Source organism: Armigeres subalbatus, chromosome 3 (genome assembly GCF_024139115.2).
Source record: "Armigeres subalbatus isolate Guangzhou_Male chromosome 3, GZ_Asu_2, whole genome shotgun sequence".
In the NCBI taxonomy this organism is placed as follows: domain Eukaryota; kingdom Metazoa; phylum Arthropoda; class Insecta; order Diptera; family Culicidae; genus Armigeres; species Armigeres subalbatus.
Genome location: NC_085141.1, coordinates 242,358,540 through 242,379,875, shown reverse-complemented (window position 1 = coordinate 242,379,875; position 21,336 = coordinate 242,358,540). Strand labels below are relative to the sequence as shown.

General features: G+C 25.1%; 1 protein-coding gene across 1 annotated transcript in view; it reads right to left on the bottom strand.

Annotated features, from left to right (window-relative positions):
• Window positions 1-1,003: 1,003 nt before the first annotated feature.
• Window positions 1,004-21,336, bottom strand: part of LOC134227381 (uncharacterized) — an 831,489-nt gene continuing 811,156 nt past the window's right edge. Inside the window, exon 4 of the mRNA XM_062708800.1 lies at window positions 1,004-2,056. Coding sequence (XP_062564784.1) covers window positions 1,953-2,056 — 104 coding nt within the window. The 3' untranslated portion in view covers window positions 1,004-1,952. The remainder of the gene's footprint in view (window positions 2,057-21,336) is intronic.

Here is a 21,336-nt window from a genome sequence, read left to right as displayed (position 1 = left end):
CCTTCTTGCTTCTTGCTTCTTCCTTCTTCCTTCTTACTTCTTCCTCCTTTTCCTTCTTCCTTTCTACTTCTTCCTCATTGCGCACTACTCACTTCTTACTCCCCAACATGAAAGCTTTTGATTACTGTACTCAAATTAATTCATGAAAAAAAAATGTTACTTAGGTCCTTTTGAAAAGTTAAGCGAGAAATGTTGGGTATAGGGAGAACGGTCCAAAATTGCACCCCTTAAGCTTTTTCGATGTTTTCGCCCATATAAACAAAAATACCCAACCATTTCAACGTATAGGTGCAAAATTTACAAACCCAGCTACATTTCACAATGATCTCCTATTCAAAACAATAAGGTTTTCATGACATTCTAACGCATTTAAAAAATGTTTTAAAAATAGGCTTGGGGCAAAACGCCCGAATGGTGGTCTAAAATGACTCAATTGCATGTAAAATGATGGTGGACGCATGGTTGATTGTTTTTTTTTTCAATGGGTTGAACTACAATCTTACGGATGTGATGGAAGAATAGCAAATCGTTAAATTTGAGTGAAAATGAAGGGAGTTTGCTAAATTTTTCCAATGGAGCTCAATGATGGATAACTAAATATAAATTGTAATGGTAATATTCGTTCATAAATGTACTACAACAGATTATATTAGTGATTTTATGAGTGAGGTAATTTTGTCCCAGAAGTGATTTTTGGACCGTTCTCCCTACTGAAAATACGGTGCATAAGCCGATCGATAACTGCGTCGCATTCCAGTCGTCAGACAGTTGTCAGCTGACACAAAAAGGAAGTCAAGCAAAAATTGAAAACAGTGTTAAAAACTGTTAGAGCTTATCATGTGCTCACATGTTCGGTAGCGATTTCTGGAAGAATTTTAGGAGGGCTAAGAAAAAAAAAACTATAACATCGATTCTACGCAATTTTAAATTACTAAAGAATTTCTGTGAAACTAATCTTATCATTAGAGATGCGATTATGAGCAGACCAGTTTAATCGAAGAAGCTTCCCGGAATAATTAATCTTCAAACCGTTTTTAACAAATTCACCTCCTTCCAAGAGTTCCAATGCATTAAAAAAACTACCGCGGTTAATCAACTGTAAGACATTTATACTAACAATAAAGATTATCAGTATTTATTTATGCTACCATGCGTCTCCATTAAATTTTCCTTGGACAGAAATAGCTGTAGAAGACAACTCACGAGCTTTTTACCTCTAAGTCTAAATACCAATGACAATTCATTTTATTTTTTCATCCAATCTTCATGTCCCACTGAGGCCCATCAGATGCGCCACAAACGACTTTGTACGTCGCAATAACATCTTGGGACATCTTATTTCATCTGCCAGACATAATGCCCTCCCTCCACTCGTCTCACAGACAGGTGTTGACGCCACCGAAGGCATAGAAATTAGCCTCCCACAATACGCTTTCCGCCCGTTAACAGCAAAAGCTATTTCCCGCAAATATTTTTGTTTCATTCCGTACCGCCGCTTGTTCCGCGCGATTGCCGGAAAGCTGCCGACTTAACTGGGTGTAACCGCGCGCGTGCGACATGGTTTTGGTACGGTGCCAAGAAAACGGTGTGAATACTGCGAGGCCACAATCCCATCCATGCTTCATGATTGCATTCATTTTTTTCTTCCACCGATGGTGGTTTGGGCTTCTGTGTTGATTTTCATTTTTAATATTTCTTCGGCAGTGGCAAAATGTTTACCGAAATGTTTCGCCAAAGTGGGATATTTCCCCACCCAATACCGACCAAGGAAATGTAGGTAAATAATATTCACCATCCGCAATCGTGGCTTCTTCGCTCCATGGCTTGAAGAACAAAACATAATGTCTTACCTTGTGGTTGGTTGTTCGTATTTCCATTTCCGGTTTGTTTTTTTCTTTTCAAGTGGGAATAGAAATGCTGAACCAGGAAAGGCAGGATTACATTGGTCTAATTTATTTGTTGGAATAGCACGACGTCCCTATCGGCTTACGGTGGGAATGTTTGCTGAAATATTTAACAACCGATGTCGATGGAGATATGAAGCAATCAGATTTACCTGTGGATTAAGAGAGAAAAGGAAAGAGACATTGTTAAAGAAACCTAACAATGGTAGAATCATTTTCATGGAAATCGATGCTATTTATACTTTTAAATAGAAAAAAATTAAAGCTCAATCAGAGTAAAATCTTTACTAAAGTCCTAACAATGGTAGCATCATTTTCATGGAAATCGATGCTATTTATATTTTTAAATAGAAAAAAATTAAAGCTCGATCAGTGGAAAATCTTTACTAAAGTAATGGAATTAAACGCAGTAGCACTAACTTTCCTTATGACAAGTGGGACTAATAATGAAGTTTTATACAATATGATCGAGATTGGTAATTATTGAGGTTTGAATCCTTCAACAATGATGTTTCTTCCACGCATAAAATTATAACTTCTTTTGAATTTGTTTATGAATCTTTGCAAAAAGCCACCAGTGTTGATCATATTTCATGGAATAACAATGGTTTTCAAAATGAACTCTTTTGAACAATACAACACAGGATCCAACGCATTTGAATATTTCGATTTCTGTCAGTTCCATACTGTGATGTGCCCTTTCTTGAAGCTTTTGCCAGTCTGACTGACCAACTTGATAATTGTATATGCAATAACCTCCCTGGACCAAAACTAGAATCGAAGGGAACCAAAATATTCGGGGTCTTCTCTATTTCATATGCAAACACAGCAGGAGCAGAAGCTGTTTTTAGAATTCCCCATTGTATGCCAATCACCGAGATGGTTTGTTATTCTACCCCCGTCTACTCTTTTCCTTTATCGCCTGGCAGACTGTAATCCGGCTCTTGTGTACCAAAAAACAAGTGTCACGGCATGACAGGTTCAACATTTGAATTTTCAGATTTTGTCTACCTCTGGATGAACTCTAGGATGCACATTTCGAATTGCAAAATATTACTTTTTACTTATCCTGGGTTATCGTGATAAAAAATATAAATCTATCTTTCAAGCTTGTTTAATTTGAGAAATCGCAGATTTTCATGGGAACACTGAAAAGGTGCGAAGAATCCTGGTCTTCCATATACACGTAATTAAATCAATTACGACCCGCACACGCTCTACCGGACCGGACTGTTCGCACAAGCGAACGATGGCCAGCAGCCGCAATAATTCGATTAAGCTTATGAAAAAGTTTGCCACTATAAACACGCTGCGTGTCAAAATTTGCCCTCACTCTAACTTAATTGGCGTCTCCCTCCATGGACATTATGTGCCCATGCGGATCGGGAGCAAAATGTGTGCGGTTTACGAGCCGCCTGTCATCTGGGTGGTGTTGGTTGGCCTCCCGTTGCTGCAACCTTAGATGTGGCTTTAGAGAGAGGGCGGTGTCCCTTTGGAGACCACTTGTCACAAACACGTCCCGTGCAGCAATCAGTGCCAAAATTATTACCCACTCCGGGTGGGATCCATCGAGGAGGGCCACATTGCAATTATGGACCGTACCCCCGCCATCGCCGCCTTGCCGTTGGATTGTATATTTATTGATTATGAATTAATTCAATATGAAACATCCCTGTGCGGTAAACAGAAATAGCAAATATGGGAACGACCGGCTCACGTAGGTGCCCTTAATAGATCCAATTTACAGTGTGTGCGGGGTGAGTAACACCATTCATTATTTATCAAACGAACAGAATCGTTTTCCCTTACAATTGGCGAAATTGATATGGACTCATTAGCCCTTGTGTTTTCATTGCTCAACTGAGGTTCACTATTAGAAACCGCAATCGACATCGATATTCATGATTGTTTGTGTTTCGTTCCGTGTGATAAAATCATTTGGGAGAGTATTGCAGGACAATCCTGTTAATGTTTTGATCTCCATACTTCTAGTAATTTACCGCCGTAGTAAATGTAATTCGAAACAGTAGCTTTATGTTATTTCACAACTCTTCAAATAAGTGAAAGACGAAGAGAAAATCGAAATGCGAAAAAAAAATGTGAAAACTGGAAAGTGGACAATGAAAAGGGAAAATAGAAAACAAGAAGCAAAAGATGAAAACAAAAATTTAAAAAAATTGAAAGGAAAATATAAAACGGAAAATGGAAAATGGAAAATGGAAAATGGAAAATGGAAAATGGAAAATGGAAAATGGAAAATGGAAAATGGAAAATGGAAAATGGAAAATGGAAAATGGAAAATGGAAAATGGAAAATTCTAATTTCAAAATTTAAAATTTAAAATTCAAAATACACCCGATTTTTTTTTAACACGAGGGATGCGTTCCGTGTAAAAAAAGTTTTCAGTTCAAACTTTGAAAATCTTGACGAATCATGCGAAATGGAGCAACTTTGCAAAAACAATGTATGGTATTTTTTTACACGGCCGTGTAAAAAAAAATCCGTGTAAGAACAGAATAGGGTGTAGTCAAAAACTAAAATATTCAAAATATTCAAAACTCAAAATATTCAACATTCTAAATACAGGTCGGTCTCGATTATCCGGAGTATCGATTTTTTTTCGCTCCAGATAATCGAATCACTAACAAAAAAATCTTAATATTCATAATTTAAAATATAAAAAATTCTAAATATTCAAAATTCAAAATATCCAAAATTCTAAATTTAAAATATTTAAAACTCAAAATTTTCTAAATTCAGAATATTCAAAGTTCAAAATATTCGAAATTAAAAATATTCAAAATTCACAATATTTAAAACTCAAAACATTTAAAACTCAGAATTTTTAAAATATAAAATTCAAAATTCATATTTTTAAAAGTAATCAAAATTAAAAATATTCGAATTCTAAAAGTCTAAAATTCTAAAATTCTAAAATTCAAAAATTCTAAAATTCAAAAATTCAAAAATTTCAAAAGTTCTAAAATTGTAAAATTCTAAAATTCTAAGATTCTAAAACTCTAAAATTCTAAAATTCTAAAATTCTAAAATTCTAAAATTCTAAAATTCTAAAATTCTAAAATTCTAAAATTCTAAAATTCTAAAATTCTAAAATTCTAAAATTCTAAAATTCTAAAATTCTAAAATTCTAAAATTCTAAAATTCTAAAATTTAAAATTCTAAAATTCTAAAATTCTAAAATTCTAAAATTCTAAAATTCTAAAATTCTAAAATTCTAAAATTTAAAATTCTAAAATTCTAAAATTCTAAAATTCTAAAATTTAAAATTCTAAAATTTAAAATTCTAAAATTCTAAAATTCTAAAATTTAAAATTTAAAATTTAAAATTCTAAAATTCTAAAATTTAAAATTTAAAATTCTAAAATTTAAAATTTAAAATTTAAAATTCTAAAATTCTAAAATTTAAAATTTAAAATTCTAAAATTTAAAATTCTAAAATTCTAAAATTCTAAAATTTAAAATTCTAAAATTCTAAAATTTAAAATTTAAATTTAAAATTCTAAAATTCTAAAATTTAAAATTCTAAAATTTAAAATTTAAAATTCTAAAATTTAAAATTTAAAATTTAAAATTTAAAATTCTAAAATTTAAAATTTAAAATTTAAAATTCTAAAATTTAAAATTCTAAAATTTAAAATTTAAAATTCTAAAATTTAAAATTTAAAATTCTAAAATTTAAAATTCTAAAATTCTAAAATTTAAAATTTAAAATTTAAAATTCTAAAATTTAAAATTCTAAAATTTAAAATTTAAAATTTAAAATTCTAAAATTTAAAATTCTAAAATTCTAAAATTCTAAAATTTAAAATTTAAAATTCTAAAATTTAAAATTTAAAATTTAAAATTCTAAAATTTAAAATTCTAAAATTCTAAAATTTAAAATTTAAAATTCTAAAATTTAAAATTTAAAATTTAAAATTCTAAAATTTAAAATTTAAAATTTAAAATTCTAAAATTTAAAATTTAAAATTTAAAATTTAAAATTTAAAATTTAAAATTCTAAAATTTAAAATTTAAAATTTAAAATTCTAAAATTTAAAATTCTAAAATTTAAAATTTAAAATTTAAAATTCTAAAATTCTAAAATTTAAAATTTAAAATTCTAAAATTTAAAATTCTAAAATTTAAAATTTAAAATTCTAAAATTTAAAATTTAAAATTTAAAATTTAAAATTTAAAATTCTAAAATTTAAAATTCTAAAATTTAAAATTTAAAATTTAAAATTTAAAATTTAAAATTCTAAAATTTAAAATTTAAAATTTAAAATTCTAAAATTTAAAATTTAAAATTCTAAAATTTAAAATTTAAAATTTAAAATTCTAAAATTTAAAATTCTAAAATTTAAAATTTAAAATTCTAAAATTTAAAATTTAAAATTCTAAAATTTAAAATTTAAAATTTAAAATTCTAAAATTTAAAATTTAAAATTTAAAATTTAAAATTTAAAATTTAAAATTCTAAAATTTAAAATTTAAAATTCTAAAATTCTAAAATTTAAAATTTAAAATTCTAAAATTTAAAATTAAAATTTAAAATTTAAAATTTAAAATTCTAAATTCTAAAATTTAAAATTTAAAATTCTAAAATTTAAAATTTAAAATTTAAAATTTAAAATTTAAAATTTAAAATTTAAAATTTAAAATTTAAAATTTAAAATTCTAAAATTTAAAATTTAAAATTTAAAATTTAAAATTTAAAATTCTAAAATTTAAAATTCTAAAATTCTAAAATTTAAAATTTAAAATTTAAAATTTAAAATTCTAAAATTCTAAAATTTAAAATTCTAAAATTTAAAATTCTAAAATTCTAAATTCTAAAATTTAAAATTTAAAATTTAAAATTTAAAATTTAAAATTTAAAATTCTAAAATTTAAAATTCTAAAATTTAAAATTTAAAATTCTAAATTCTAAAATTCTAAAATTTAAAATTTAAAATTTAAAATTCTAAAATTCTAAAATTCTAAAATTTAAAATTTAAATTTTAAAAATTCTAAATTCTAAAATTTAAAATTTAAAATTTAAAATTCTAAAATTCTAAAATTTAAAATTTAAAATTCTAAAATTTAAAATTTAAAATTCTAAAATTCTAAAATTTAAAATTAAAATTTAAATGTCTAAAATTTAAAATTTAAAATTTAAAATTTAAAATTTAAAATTTAGAATTTAAAATTTTAAATTTAAAATTTAAAATTTAAAATTTAAAATTCTAAAATTTAAAATTTAAAATTTAAAATTTAAAATTTAAAATTCTAAAATTTAAAATTTAAAATTTAAAATTTAAATTTAAAATAAATTTAAAATTTAAAAAATTTAAATTTAAAATTCTAAATTTAAATTTAAAATTTAAATTTTAAATTTAAATTTCAAATTTAAATTTAAATTTAAATTTAAATTTTAAATTCTTAAATTTTAAATTTAAATTTAAATTTAAATTTAAATTTAAATCAAATTCTTAAATTTAAATTTTAAATTTAAATTTAAATTTAAATTTAAATTTTAAATTTAAATTTTAAATTTAAATTTTAAATTTTAAATTTAAATTTAAATTTAAATTTAAATTTTAAATTTAAATTTTAAATTTAAATTTAAATTTAAATTTTTTAAATTTTAAATTTTAAATTTAAATTCTTAAATTTTAAATTTTAAATTTTAAATTTAAATTTTAAATTCTTAAATTTCTTAAATTTAAATTTAAATTTTAAATTTTAAATTTAAATTTAAAATTTAAAATTTTAAATTTAAATTTAAATTCTAAAATTTAAATTTAAAATTTAAAATTTAAATTTAAATTTAAAATTTAAATTTAAATTCTTAAATTCTAAAATTTAAAATTCTAAATTTAAAATTTAAAATTTAAAATTTAAAATTTAAAATTTAAAATTTAAAATTCTAAAATTCTAAAATTTAAAATTTAAAATTTAAAATTTTAAAATTTAAAATTTAAAATTTAAATTTAAAATTTAAATTTAAAATTTAAAATTCCAAATTTAAAATTTAAAATTTAAAATTTCAAATTTAAAATTTAAACTTTAAAATTTAAAATTTAAAATTTAAAATTTAAAATTCTAAAATTTAAAATTTAAAATTTAAAATTTTAAAATTTAAAATTTAAAATTTAAAATTCTAAAATTTAAAATTTAAAATTTAAAATTTAAAATTTAAAATTTAAATTTAAATTTAAAATTTAAAATTTAAAATTAAATTTAAAATTCTAAAATTCTAAAATTTAAAATTCTAAATTCTAAAATTCTAAAATTTAAAATTTAAAATTCTAAAATCTTAAAATTCCAAATTTAAAATTCAAAATTTAAAATTTAAAATTTAAAATTTAAAATTTAAAATTTTAAAAATTTAAAATTTAAAATTCTAAAATTCTAAAATCTCTAAAATTCTAAAATTTAAAATTTTAAAATTTAAAATTCAAAATTTAAAATTCTAAAATTTAAAAATTTAAAATTTAAATTTAAAATTCTAAAATTTAAAATTTAAAATTTCAAAATTTAAAATTCAATTTAAATTAAAATCTTAAAATTCTAAAATTTAAAATTTAAAATTTAAATTCTAAAACTCAAAATTTAAAATTTAAAATTTAAAATTTAAAATTTAAAATTTAAAATTTAAAATTTAAAATTTAAAATTTAAAATTTAAAATTCTAAAATTTAAAATTTAAAATTTAAAATTTAAATTTAAAATTTAAAATTTAAAATTCTAAAATTCAAAATTTAAAATTTAAAAATTTAAAATTTAAAATTTAAAATTTAAAATTTAAAATTCTAAAATTTCAAAATTTAAAATTTAAAATTTAAAATCAAATTTAAAATTCCTAAAATTTAAATTTAAAATTAAAATTTAAATTTAAAATTCCAAAATTTAAAATTCTAAAATTTAAAATTTAAAATTTAAAATTCTAAAATTTAAAATTTAAAATTTAAAATTTAAAATTTAAAATTTAAAATTTAAAATTTAAAATTTAAATTCTAAAATTTAAAATTTAAATTCTAAAATTTCAAAATTTAAAATTTAAAATTTAAATTTAAAATTTAAATTTAAATTTAAAATTCTAAAATTTAAAATTTAAAATTCTAAATTTAAAATTTAAAATTTAAATTTAAAATTCTAAAATTTAAAATTCAAAATTCTAAAATTTTAAAATTCTAAAATTTAAAATTTAAAATTTAAAATTTAAATTCTAAATTTAAAATTTAAAATTTAAAATTTAAAATTTAAAATTTAAAATTTAAAATTTAAAATTTAAATTTAAAATTTCAAATTTATAATTTAAAATTTAAAATTTTAAATTTAAATTTAAATTTAAATTCTAAAATTTAAAATTTAAAATTTAAATTTAAATTCTAAATTTAAAATTTAAATTTAAATTTTAAATTTAAATTTAAAATTTAAAATTTAAAATTTAAATTTAAAATTTTAAATCTAAAATTTAAAATTCTAAATTTAAATTTAAATTTAAATTTAAATTTAAATTTAAATTCTTTAAATTTAAATTTAAATTTAAATTTAAATTTAAATTCTTAAATTTTAAATTTAAATTTTAAATTTAAAATTTAAATTTTAAATTTTAAATTTAAATTTAAAATTTAAATTTTAAATTTAAATTTAAATTTAAATTCTTAAATTTAAATTTTCTAAATTTAAATTTTAAATTTAAATTTTAAATTCTGTTTAAATTTAAATTCTTAAATTTTTAAATTTAAATTTTAAATTTAAATTTAAATTTAAATTTAAAATTTAAATTCAAATTTAAATTTAAAATTTAAATTTAAATTCTAAATTTTAAATTCTTAAATTTTAAATTTAAATTTAAATTCTTAAATTTTAAATTTAAATTTTAAATTTAAATTTAAATTTAAATTTTAAATTTAAATTTAAATTTAAATTTAAATTTTAAATTTAAATTTAAATTCTTAAATTTAAATTTAAATTTAAATTTAAATTTAAAATTTTAAATTTTAAATTTAAATTTAAATTTTAAATTTTAAATTTAAATTTTAAATTTAAATTTTAAATTTTAAATTTAAATTCAATTTAAATTTTAAATTCTTAAATTTTAAATTTTAAATTTTAAATTTTAAATTCTTAAATTTTAAATTTAAATTTAAATTTAAATTTTAAATTTTAAATTTTAAATTTAAATTTTAAATTTAAATTTTAAATTTTAAATTCTTAAATTTAAATTTTAAAATTTAAATTTAAATTTAAATTTTAAATTTAAATTTTAAATTTAAATTTAAATTTTAAATTTTAAATTTAAATTTAACTCAATCTTAAATTTAAATTTTAAATTTTAAATTAAATTTAAATTTTAAATTTTAAAATTTAAATTTTAAATTTAAATTTTAAATTTAAATTTAAATTTAAATTTAAATTTTAGATTTAAATTTAAATTTAAATTTTAAATTTTAAATTTAAATTTTAAATCAAATTTAAATTTTAAATTTCAAATTTAAACCTAAATTTTAAATTCAAATTTTAAATTCAAATTTAAATTTTAAATTTAAATTTAAATTTAAATTTTAAATTTTAAATTTAAATTTAAATTTAAATTTAAATTTAAATTTAAATTAAATTTAAATTTAAATTTAAATTTAAATTAAATTAAATTTAAATTTAAATTTAAATTTAAATTTAAATTTTAAATTTTAAATTTTAACCTTAAATTTTAAATTTAAATTTAAATTTTAAATTTAAATTTAAATTTAAATTTAAATTTAAATTTTAAATTTAAATTTAAATTTAAATTTAAATTTAAATTTAAATTTAAATTCAAATTTAAATTTTAAATTTAAATTTAAATTTTAAATTTAAATTTAAATTTAAATTTAAATTTTAAATTTAAATTTTAAATTTAAATTTTAAATTTTAAATTTTAAATTTTAAATTTTAAATTTAAATTTTAAATTTCAATTTTAAATTTAAATTTTTAAATTTTAAATTCAATTTAAATTTTAAATTTAAATTCTTAAATTTAAATTTTAAATTTTAAATTTAAATTCTTAAATTTTAAATTTAAATTTCAAATTTAAATTTAACTTAAATTTTTAAATTTAAATTCCAATTTCAAATTTAAATTTTAAATTAAATTTAAATTCAAATTTAAATTTTAAATTTAAATTTAAATTTAAATTTAAATTTAAATTTTAAATTTTAAATTTAAATTTTAAATTTTAAATTTTAAATTTAAATTTAAATTTAAATTTTAAATTTTAAATTTTAAATTTTAAATTTAAATTTCAAATTTAAATTTAAATTTAAATTTAAATTTAAATTTTAAATTCTTAAATTTAAATTTAAATTTTAAATTTTAAATTTAAATTTTAAATTTAAATTTTAAATTTAAATTTTAAATTTAAATTTTAAATTTTAAATTTTAAATTCTTAAATTTAAATTTAAATTTTAAATTTAAATTTTAAATCTTTAAATTTCAAATTTAAATTCTTAAATTTAAATTTTAAATTTTAAATTTAAATTCTTAAATTTTAAATTTCAAATTTAAATTTTAAATTCTTAAATTTTAAATTTTAAATTTTAAATTTAAATTTCAATTTAAATTTAAATTTTAAATTCTTAAATTTTAAATTTTAAATTTAAATTTAAATTTTAAATTTTAAATTTTAAATTTTAAATTTAAATTTTAAATTTTAAATTTAAATTTAAATTTTAAATTTTAAATTTAAATTTTAAATTCTTAAATTTAAATTTTAAATTTTAAATTTAAATTTAAATTTAAATTTTAAATTTAAATTTCAAATTTAAATTTAAATTTTAAATTCTAAATTTTAAATTTAAATTTAAATTTTAAATTTTAAATTTAAATTCTTAAATTTAAATTTAAAATTTAAATTTTAAATTTAAATTCTTAAATTTAAATTTTAAATTTTAAATTCAAATTTAAATTTAAATTTTAAATTTAAATTTTAAATTTAAATTTTAAATTTAAATTTAAATTTAAATTTAAATTTAAATTTTAAATTCAAAATTCAAATTTAAATTTTAAATCAATTTTAAATTTAAATTTAAATTTTAAATTTAAATTTTAAAATTTTAAATTTCAAATTTAAATTTTAAATTTAAATTTTAAATTTTAAATTTTAAATTTAAATTTCAAATTTTAAATTTAAATTTTAAATCAAATTTAAATTTAAATTTAAATTTTTTAAATTTTAAATTTAAATTTAAATTTTAAATTTAAATTTAAATTCTAATTTTAATTTAACTCAAATTTTAAATCTAAATTTTAAATTCAATTTCAAATTTTAAATTTTAAATTTTAAATTTTAAATTTAAATCAAATTTTAAATTCTTAAATTTAAATTTTAAATTCTTAAATTTTAAATTTAAATTTTAAATTTAAATTTAAATTTTAAATTCTTAAATTTAAATTTAAATTTAAATTTAAATTTTAAATTTTAAATTTTAAATTTAAATTCTTAAATTTTAAATTTAAATTTTAAATTTAAATTTAAATCTTTAAATTTAAATTTTAAATTAAATTCAATCTCTTAAATTTTAAATTTAAATTTAAATTTAAATTTAAATTTTAAATTTTAAATTCTTAAATTTAAATTCTTAAATTTAAATTTTAAATTTAAATTTTAAATTTAAAATTTAAATTTTAAATTTAAATTTAAATTTTTAAATTTTAAATTTAAATTTAAATTTAAATTTAAATTTAAATTTAAATTTTAAATTTAAATTTAAATTTTAAATTTAAATTTAAATTTAAATTCTTAAATTTTAAATTTTAAATTTTAAATTTAAATTTAAATTTTAAATTTAAATTTAAATTTAACCTTCAAATTTTAAATTTAAATTTAAATTTTAAATTCTAAATTTAAATTTTAAATTTAAATTTTAAATTTTAAATTTAAATTCTTAAATTTAAATTCAAATTTAAATTTAAATTTTAAATTTAAATTTTAAATTCTTAAATTTTAAATTTTAAATTTAAATTTAAATTTAAATTCAATTTAAATTTTAAATTTCTTAAATTTAAATTCAAATTTTAAATTTTAAATTCTAAATTTAAAATTTAAATTTAAATTCTAAAATTTAAAATTTCTAAAATTTAAAATTTAAAATTCTAAAATTTAAAATTTAAAATTTAAAATTCTAAAATTCTAAAATTCTAAAATTCTAAAATTCTAAAATTCTAAAATTCTAAAATTCTAAAATTCTAAAATTCTAAAATTCTAAAATTCTAAAACTCAAAAACTCAAAAATTCAAAAATTCAAAATTCAAAAATTCATAAATTTAAAAATTCAAAAATTCAAAAATTCAAAAATTTTAAAATTCAAAAATTCAAAAAATTTAAAATTCTAAAATTTTTAAATTCAAAAATTCAAATTTTTATTCATATTGTATTCATCTGAAATTCAAAAATTCCTTAATTCCAAAACTCAAAAATTCTAAAATTGAGAATTTCAAGCTTCAATTGAAACCTGAAACAAACAAAAGCAATGAAATCTTTTCTTATATTATTGGTTTTAATCAATTTTTTGGACCATTCTGGCTTCAAATTAAGTGTTATATGTGTTGATGAATAGTAATTATATGAATACGTATATATTCTTCATTGTATATAAAGTTAATTAGAAGACTAAAGGCTCATTGCTGGAAAAAATCACAAAAATGAGAAACAAATCAAATTGCATTCCACTTCTTTGTTTTTGATGGGATGACAATCGGAGCCATGAGATGAATTCAAGGAGCAGTTCCCCTAGTAATGAACTTTTACATAGGCTCTGCTGATAAATTAAGCTCAAATAAAAGTGGAGAGAAAAAGAAAATTGCCTCGAGCATGCTTCATTTATCAAAATCTGACGGAAAACACCGAGAGAAATCACCACTGCCTTGCAAATGGTGAAAACAAAGTTCAAGGAAAAAAAGAAAATTCCTAACTTCATATTCTCGTCCTTTTATGTTTCCCGTATGATAATAAGGGCAATTAATCACACCTCCAGCCAACAACAATTTGTTTATGAAGTGAACCGTAAAGTTCTCTGTCAACAGATGGCCGCAAGAGACCAGCAGTCTAGAACTTTGCTAATTAGGGTCACCTTCACCTTCCGAAGAATAAGGACAAATATCTGTGCAAAGAAGCTGCGATTAAAGCAAGGTCGGCAAGACTGAATACCTCCCAAAGAACGAGTGTCGTCCCAGTCTGAAATGGAGTTTACCTCACTGGAAGCAGTCTCGATTGCGTTCTACACACTCGTTGACGTACTGCCGCTATCTCGAGCACGTCCACATTCATGTAAGCAGCAAATAGCCTTATTACACCCTCAGCGCTACGATCCCTTTTCGTCACATTCCATGTATCCGGTACCGACATTCTTCCGAGCAAACAAGAACACACACTTTTTCCTATATAAATATTTATGGAGTGTGTAAGCTTGCCGGTACGAGGCGAACAGTACAAGTTGAGGTCTTACAAGCTGGCCAACTTCTGTAACCACACAAGATTCCCTTCCTTTCGCCGTCTTATAGCATTTAGCCTTGCGTCGTCTTCGTCTCATTCGACTTGTCCCAAGTTCAAGCCAGAATTTAAGTTTTTCCTTGCCTTACTACAGACTGGTGTCCATCATGGCACATTTCCTTCCAGCCAAGCTTGAAGCTGCACGAAACTTGAGGCACATATATGAGACATGATGGCTATAAAATATCAAGGAGGAAAATTGCTCCGGCCTGAGCACACACCGCAACGTTCTGTTGGCATGGATCCGAGAAAAACTAGTTTCTTGTAGCAGTTCCAATTTCTTTAGCATATCTTTCCTGGGCCTGGCCCTGCCTGGGAAGGTTTTTCCCTTTTGCATGTGGCGCGTCCATTGCATCCACAATTCAAGGTAAGTATCTTCGGTCATCCGATAGGTCGTTCCTGTTTTCGAGCACCATGTAGTACAAATTGTCAAACTGTCGATGAAGACATGTTTGTCGAATAGTTATCGTCGGTAAACTTTGTCTTCGAGTCGGTCGCTTGACAAGTTGTTTGCCGGAATGAATAGAGGTTATATCCGAGCACCGCCCGTACCGATTTCCCAGCCGGATGACATCGGATGAGAAGTTTTCGACAAAGTATTCTACGCCCGGGATGAGGTGTTTATAGCCAGTGAGATGTGAACACCACCCCGCGTCCGACTGGGTCGGCACAGGGAGCATGGCCCCAGGGGGAAATTTAATTAAAATTGATATTAGTCTCAGAGTGTCTCGATCCTGTGACGCGCGTAATCATAACTTTCGAAGAAAGCTCAAACACCACAACCGAGTTGCTGTGTGAGGGCTGTGGCAGATGCCGGCAGTGCTATTCGGGGTTAAGTTTTCCACAGATAGTTTGGCGTGGTTTTGTGGTGGGCGATGTAAACTGGCAGGATTTAATAGTGGACGAACTTGATTATCCCATTACTGGATATGAATGGCCGGTTTGCGGATCGAGCTTAGACTGAGACAGATTTGATTGCGTTTGAGCTCATTGACTGCATGAATGATGATTAATATGATTTAAATAAACACTTCACAGAACTCAAAGATAATTTTCTTTGTTTAGTTATTTTGCCTTCAAAAGGGTAACAAGTTCACTTACATGGAATTCAGTAAAACTTTTTAAACCACTGCCCTTTTTCTATTCATTGCCGCCTTGCATCTTAGTATAATAATCACAAATGTCGTGCCGCTTATCCACAATTCCACTTCTTTATCACTCTGGCTTTTTCTAGGATGCGAAATAATTCATCGGTGGGAGTCTGTTTCGACTGATGTGTTGATCTTTTTTTCTAAACCGAGCCGAGCATTCCTTAAATTCGCTTCCATCTATCATTTCGAGCCGTGGCTAATGACTGATAACCAATGATGATTATTATTATTATTTATTCAGACTAATCCGATTGAATCCAATCCAAATCCAATCCAAATCCAAACCAAATCCAATCCAAATCCAATCCAAATCCAATCCAAATCCAATCCAAATCCAATCCAAATCCAATCCAAATCCAAACCAAACCAATCCAACCAATCCAAACCAATCCAAACCAATCCAAACCAATCCAAACCAATCCAAACCAACCAAACCAACAAAATCCAATCCAAACCAATCCAAACCAATCCAAACCAACCAAACCAATCCAAACCAATCCAAACCAATCCAAACCAACCAAACCAATCCCAAACCAACCAAACCAATCCAAACCAATCCAAACCAAACCAAACCAACCCAAACCAATCCAAACCAACCAAACCAATCCAACCAATCCAAACCAATCCCAAACCAACCAAACCAATCCAAACCAATCCAAACCAATCCAAACCAACCAAACCAATCCAAACCAATCCAAACCAATCCAAACCAATCCAAACCAATCCAAACCAATCCAAACCAATCCAAACCAATCCAAACCAATCCAAACCAATCCAAACCAACCAAACCAATCCAAACCAATCCAAACCAATCCAAACCAATCCAAACCAATCCAAACCAATCCAAACCAATCCAAACCAATCCAAACCAATCCAAACCAATCCAACCAATCCAAACTAATCCAAACCAACAAAACCAATCCAAACCAATCCAAACCAATCCAAACCAATCCAAACCAATCCAACCAATCCAAACCAATCCAAACCAATCCAAACCAATCCAAACCAATCCAAACCAACCAAACCAATCCAAACCAATCCAAACCAATCCAAACCAATCCAAACCAATCCAAACCAACCAAACCAATCCAAACCAATCCAACCAATCCAAACCAATCCCAAACCAATCCAAACCAACCAAACCAATCCAAATCCAATCCAAACCAATCCAAACCAACCAAACCAACAAACCAATCCAAACCAATCCAAACCAATCCAAACCAATCCAAACCAACCAAACCAATCCAAACCAATCCAAACCAATCCAAACCAATCCAAACCAATCCAAACCAATCCAAACCAATCCAAACCAATCCAAACCAATCCAAACCAATCCAAACCAATCCAAACCAATCCAAACCAACCAAACCAATCCAAACCAATCCAAACCAATCCAAACCAATCCAAACCAATCCAAACCAATCCAAACCAATCCAAACCAATCCAAACCAATCCAAACCAACCAAACCAATCCAAACCAACCCAAACCAATCCAAACCAATCCAAACCAACCAAACCAATCCAAACCAATCCCAAACCAATCCAAACCAATCCAAACCAACCAAACCAATCCAACCAATCCAAACCAACCAAACCAATCCAAACCAATCCAAACCAATCCAAACCAATCCAAACCAACCAAACCAATCCAAACCAATCCAAACCAACCAAACCAATCCAAACCAATCCAAACCAATCCAAACCAATCCAAACCAACCAAACCAATCCAAACCAACCAAACCAACCAAACCAACCAAACCAATCCAAACCAATCCAAACCAATCCAAACCAACCAAACCAATCCAAACCAACCAAACCAATCCAAACCAATCCAAACCAATCCAAACCAATCCAAACCAACCAACCAACCAATCCAAACCAATCCAAACCAACCAAACCAATCCAAACCAACCAAATCCAACCAAACCAATCCAAACCAATCCAAACCAACCAAACCAACCAATCCAAACCAATCCAAACCAACCAAACCAACCAAACCAATCCAAACCAATCCAAACCAACCAAACCAATCCAAACCAATCCAAACCAACCAAACCAATCCAAACCAACCAAACCAATCCAAACCAATCCAACCAACCAATCCAAACCAATCCAAACCAATCCAAACCAATCCAACCAATCCAAACCAATCCAAACCAATCCAAACCAACCAAACCAATCCAAACCAATCCAAACCAATCCAAACCAATCCAAACCAATCCAACCAATCCAAACCAACCAAACCAATCCAAACCAACCAAACCAAACCAACCAAACCAATCCAAACCAATCCAAACCAATCCAAACCAATCCAAACCAACCAACCAAACCAATCCAAACCAACCAAACCAATCCAAACCAATCCAAACCAATCCAAACCAATCCAAACCAATCCAAACCAATCCAAACCAATCCAAACCAACCAAACCAATCCAAACCAATCCAAACCAATCCAAACCAATCCAAACCAATCCAAACCAACCAAACCAACCAAACCCAATCCAAACCAATCCAAACCAACCAAACCAATCCAAACCAATCCAAACCAATCCAAACCAACCAAACCAATCCAAACCAATCCAAACCAACCAAACCAATCCAAACCAATCCAAACCAATCCAAACCAACCAAACCAATCCAAACCAATCCAAACCAATCCAAACCAATCCAAACCAATCCAAACCAATCCAAACCAACCAAACCAATCCAAACCAATCCAAACCAACCAAACCAACCAAACCAATCCAAACCAATCCAAACCAACCAAACCAATCCAAACCAACCAAACCAATCCAAACCAACCAAACCAACCAAACCAACCAAACCAATCCAAACCAATCCAAACCAATCCAAACCAATCCAAACCAATCCAAACCAATCCAAACCAATCCAAATCCAACCAAACCAACCAAACCAATCCAAACCAATCCAAACCAATCCAAACCAATCCAAACCAATCCAAACCAATCCAAACCAACCAAACCAATCCAAACCAATCCAAACCAACCAAACCAATCCAAACCAACCAAACCAATCCAAACCAATCCAAACCAATCCAAACCAATCCAAACCAATCCAAACCAATCCAAACCAATCCAAACCAACCAAACCAACCAAACCAATCCAAACCAACCAAACCAATCCAAACCAACCAAACCAATCCAAACCAACCAAACCAATCCAAACCAATCCAAACCAATCCAAACCAATCCAAACCAATCCAAACCAATCCAAACCAACCCAAACCAATCCAAACCAATCCAAACCAACCAAACCAATCCAAACCAACCAAACCAATCCAAACCAATCCAAACCAATCCAAACCAACCAAACCAATCCAACCAATCCAAACCAACCAAACCAATCCAACCAACCAAACCAATCCAAACCAATCCAAACCAATCCAAACCAATCCAAACCAATCCAAACCAATCCAAACCAACCAAACCAATCCAAACCAATCCAAACCAACCAATCCAAACCAATCCAAACCAATCCAAACCAACCAAACCAATCCAAACCAATCCAAACCAATCCAAACCAATCCAAACCAATCCAAACCAATCCAAACCAATCCAAACCAATCCAAACCAATCCAAACCAATCCAAACCAATCCAAACCAATCCAAACCAACCAAACCAACCAAACCAATCCAAACCAATCCAAACCAATCCAAACCAACCAAACCAATCCAAACCAACCAAACCAATCCAAACCAATCCAAACCAATCCAACCAACCAAACCAATCCAAACCAACCAAACCAATCCAAACCAATCCAAACCAATCCAAACCAATCCAAACCAATCCAAACCAATCCAAATCCAATCCAAAACCAATCCAAACCAATCCAAACCAATCCAAACCAATCCAAACCAACCAAACCAATCCAAACCAACCAAACCAATCCAAACCAATCCAAACCAACCAAACCAATCCAAACCAATCCAAACCAATCCAAACCAATCCAAACCAATCCAAACCAATCCAAACCAATCCAAACCAATCCAAACCAATCCAAACCAACCAAACCAATCCAAACCAACCAAACCAATCCAAACCAACCAAACCAATCCAAACCAATCCAAACCAACCAAACCAATCCAAACCAACCAAACCAATCCAAACCAATCCAAACCAATCCAAACCAACCAAACCAATCCAAACCAATCCAAACCAATCCAAACCAATCCAAACCAACCAAACCAACCAAACCAATCCAAACCAACCAACCAATCCAAACCAATCCAAACCAATCCAAACCAACCAAACCAATCCAACCAATCCAAACCAATCCAAACCAATCCAAACCAATCCAAACCAATCCAAACCAATCCAAACCAATCCAAACCAATCCAAACCAATCCAAACCAATCCAAACCAATCCAAACCAACCAACCAATCCAAACCAATCCAAACCAATCCAAACCAACCAAACCAAACCAAACCAATCCAAACCAACCAAACCAATCCAAACCAATCCAAACCAACCAAACCAATCCAAACCATCCAAACCAATCCAAACCAACCAAACCAATCCAAACCAATCCAAACCAACCAAACCAATCCAAACCAATCCAAATCCAATCCAAACCAATCCAAACCAATCCAAACCAATCCACATCCAATCCAAACCAATCCAAACCAATCCAAACCAATCCAAACCAACCAAACCAACTGAACCAATCCAAACCAATCCAAACCAATCCAAACCAATCCAAACCAACCAAACCAATCCAAACCAAACCAATCCAAACCAAACCAACCAAACCAATCCAAACCAATCGAACCAATCCAAACCAATCCAAACCAATCCAAACCAATCTAAACCAATCCAAACCAACCGAAACCAATCCAAACCAACCAAACCAATCCAAACCAATCCAAACCAACCAAACCAATCCAAACCAACCAAACCAATCCAAACCAATCCAAACCAATCCAAACCAAACCAATCCAAACCAATCCAAACCAATCCAAACCAATCCAAACCAATCGAACCAACCAAACCAATCCAAACCAACCAAAACCAATCGAACCAATCCAAACCAATCCAAACCAATCCAAACCAATCCAAATCAAACCAAACCAATCCAAACCAATCCAAACCAATCCAAACCAATCCAAACCAATCCAAACCAATCCAAACCAATCCAAACCAATCCAAACCAAACCAATCCAAACCAATCCAAACCAATCCAAACCAACCAAACCAATCCAAACCAATCCAAATTCAATCCAAATCTAATCCAAACCAATCCACATCCAATCCAAACCAATCCAAATTCAATCCAAACCAATCAAAATTCAATCGAACCAATCCATATCCAATCCAAACCAATGCAAACCAATCGAACCAATCTAAACCAATCCACATTCAATCCAAACCAATCCAAACCAATCCAAACCAATCCAAACCAACCGAAATGCAACCAAACCAATCCAAACCAATCCAAACCAATCCAAACCAACCGAACCAATCCAAACCAACCAAACCAATCCAAACCAATCTAAACCAATCCAAACCAATCCAAATCAAATCCAAACCAATCCAAGTCCAATCCAATCCAAACCCATCCAAACCAATCCAAACCAATCCAAACCAATTTAAACCAATCTAATCCAAATCCAATCCAAATCCAATCCAAATCCAATCCAAATCCAATCCAAATTCAATCCAAATCTAATCCAAATCCAATCCACATCTAATCCAAATCCAATCCAAATTCAATCCAAATCCAATCAAAATTCAATCGAAATCCA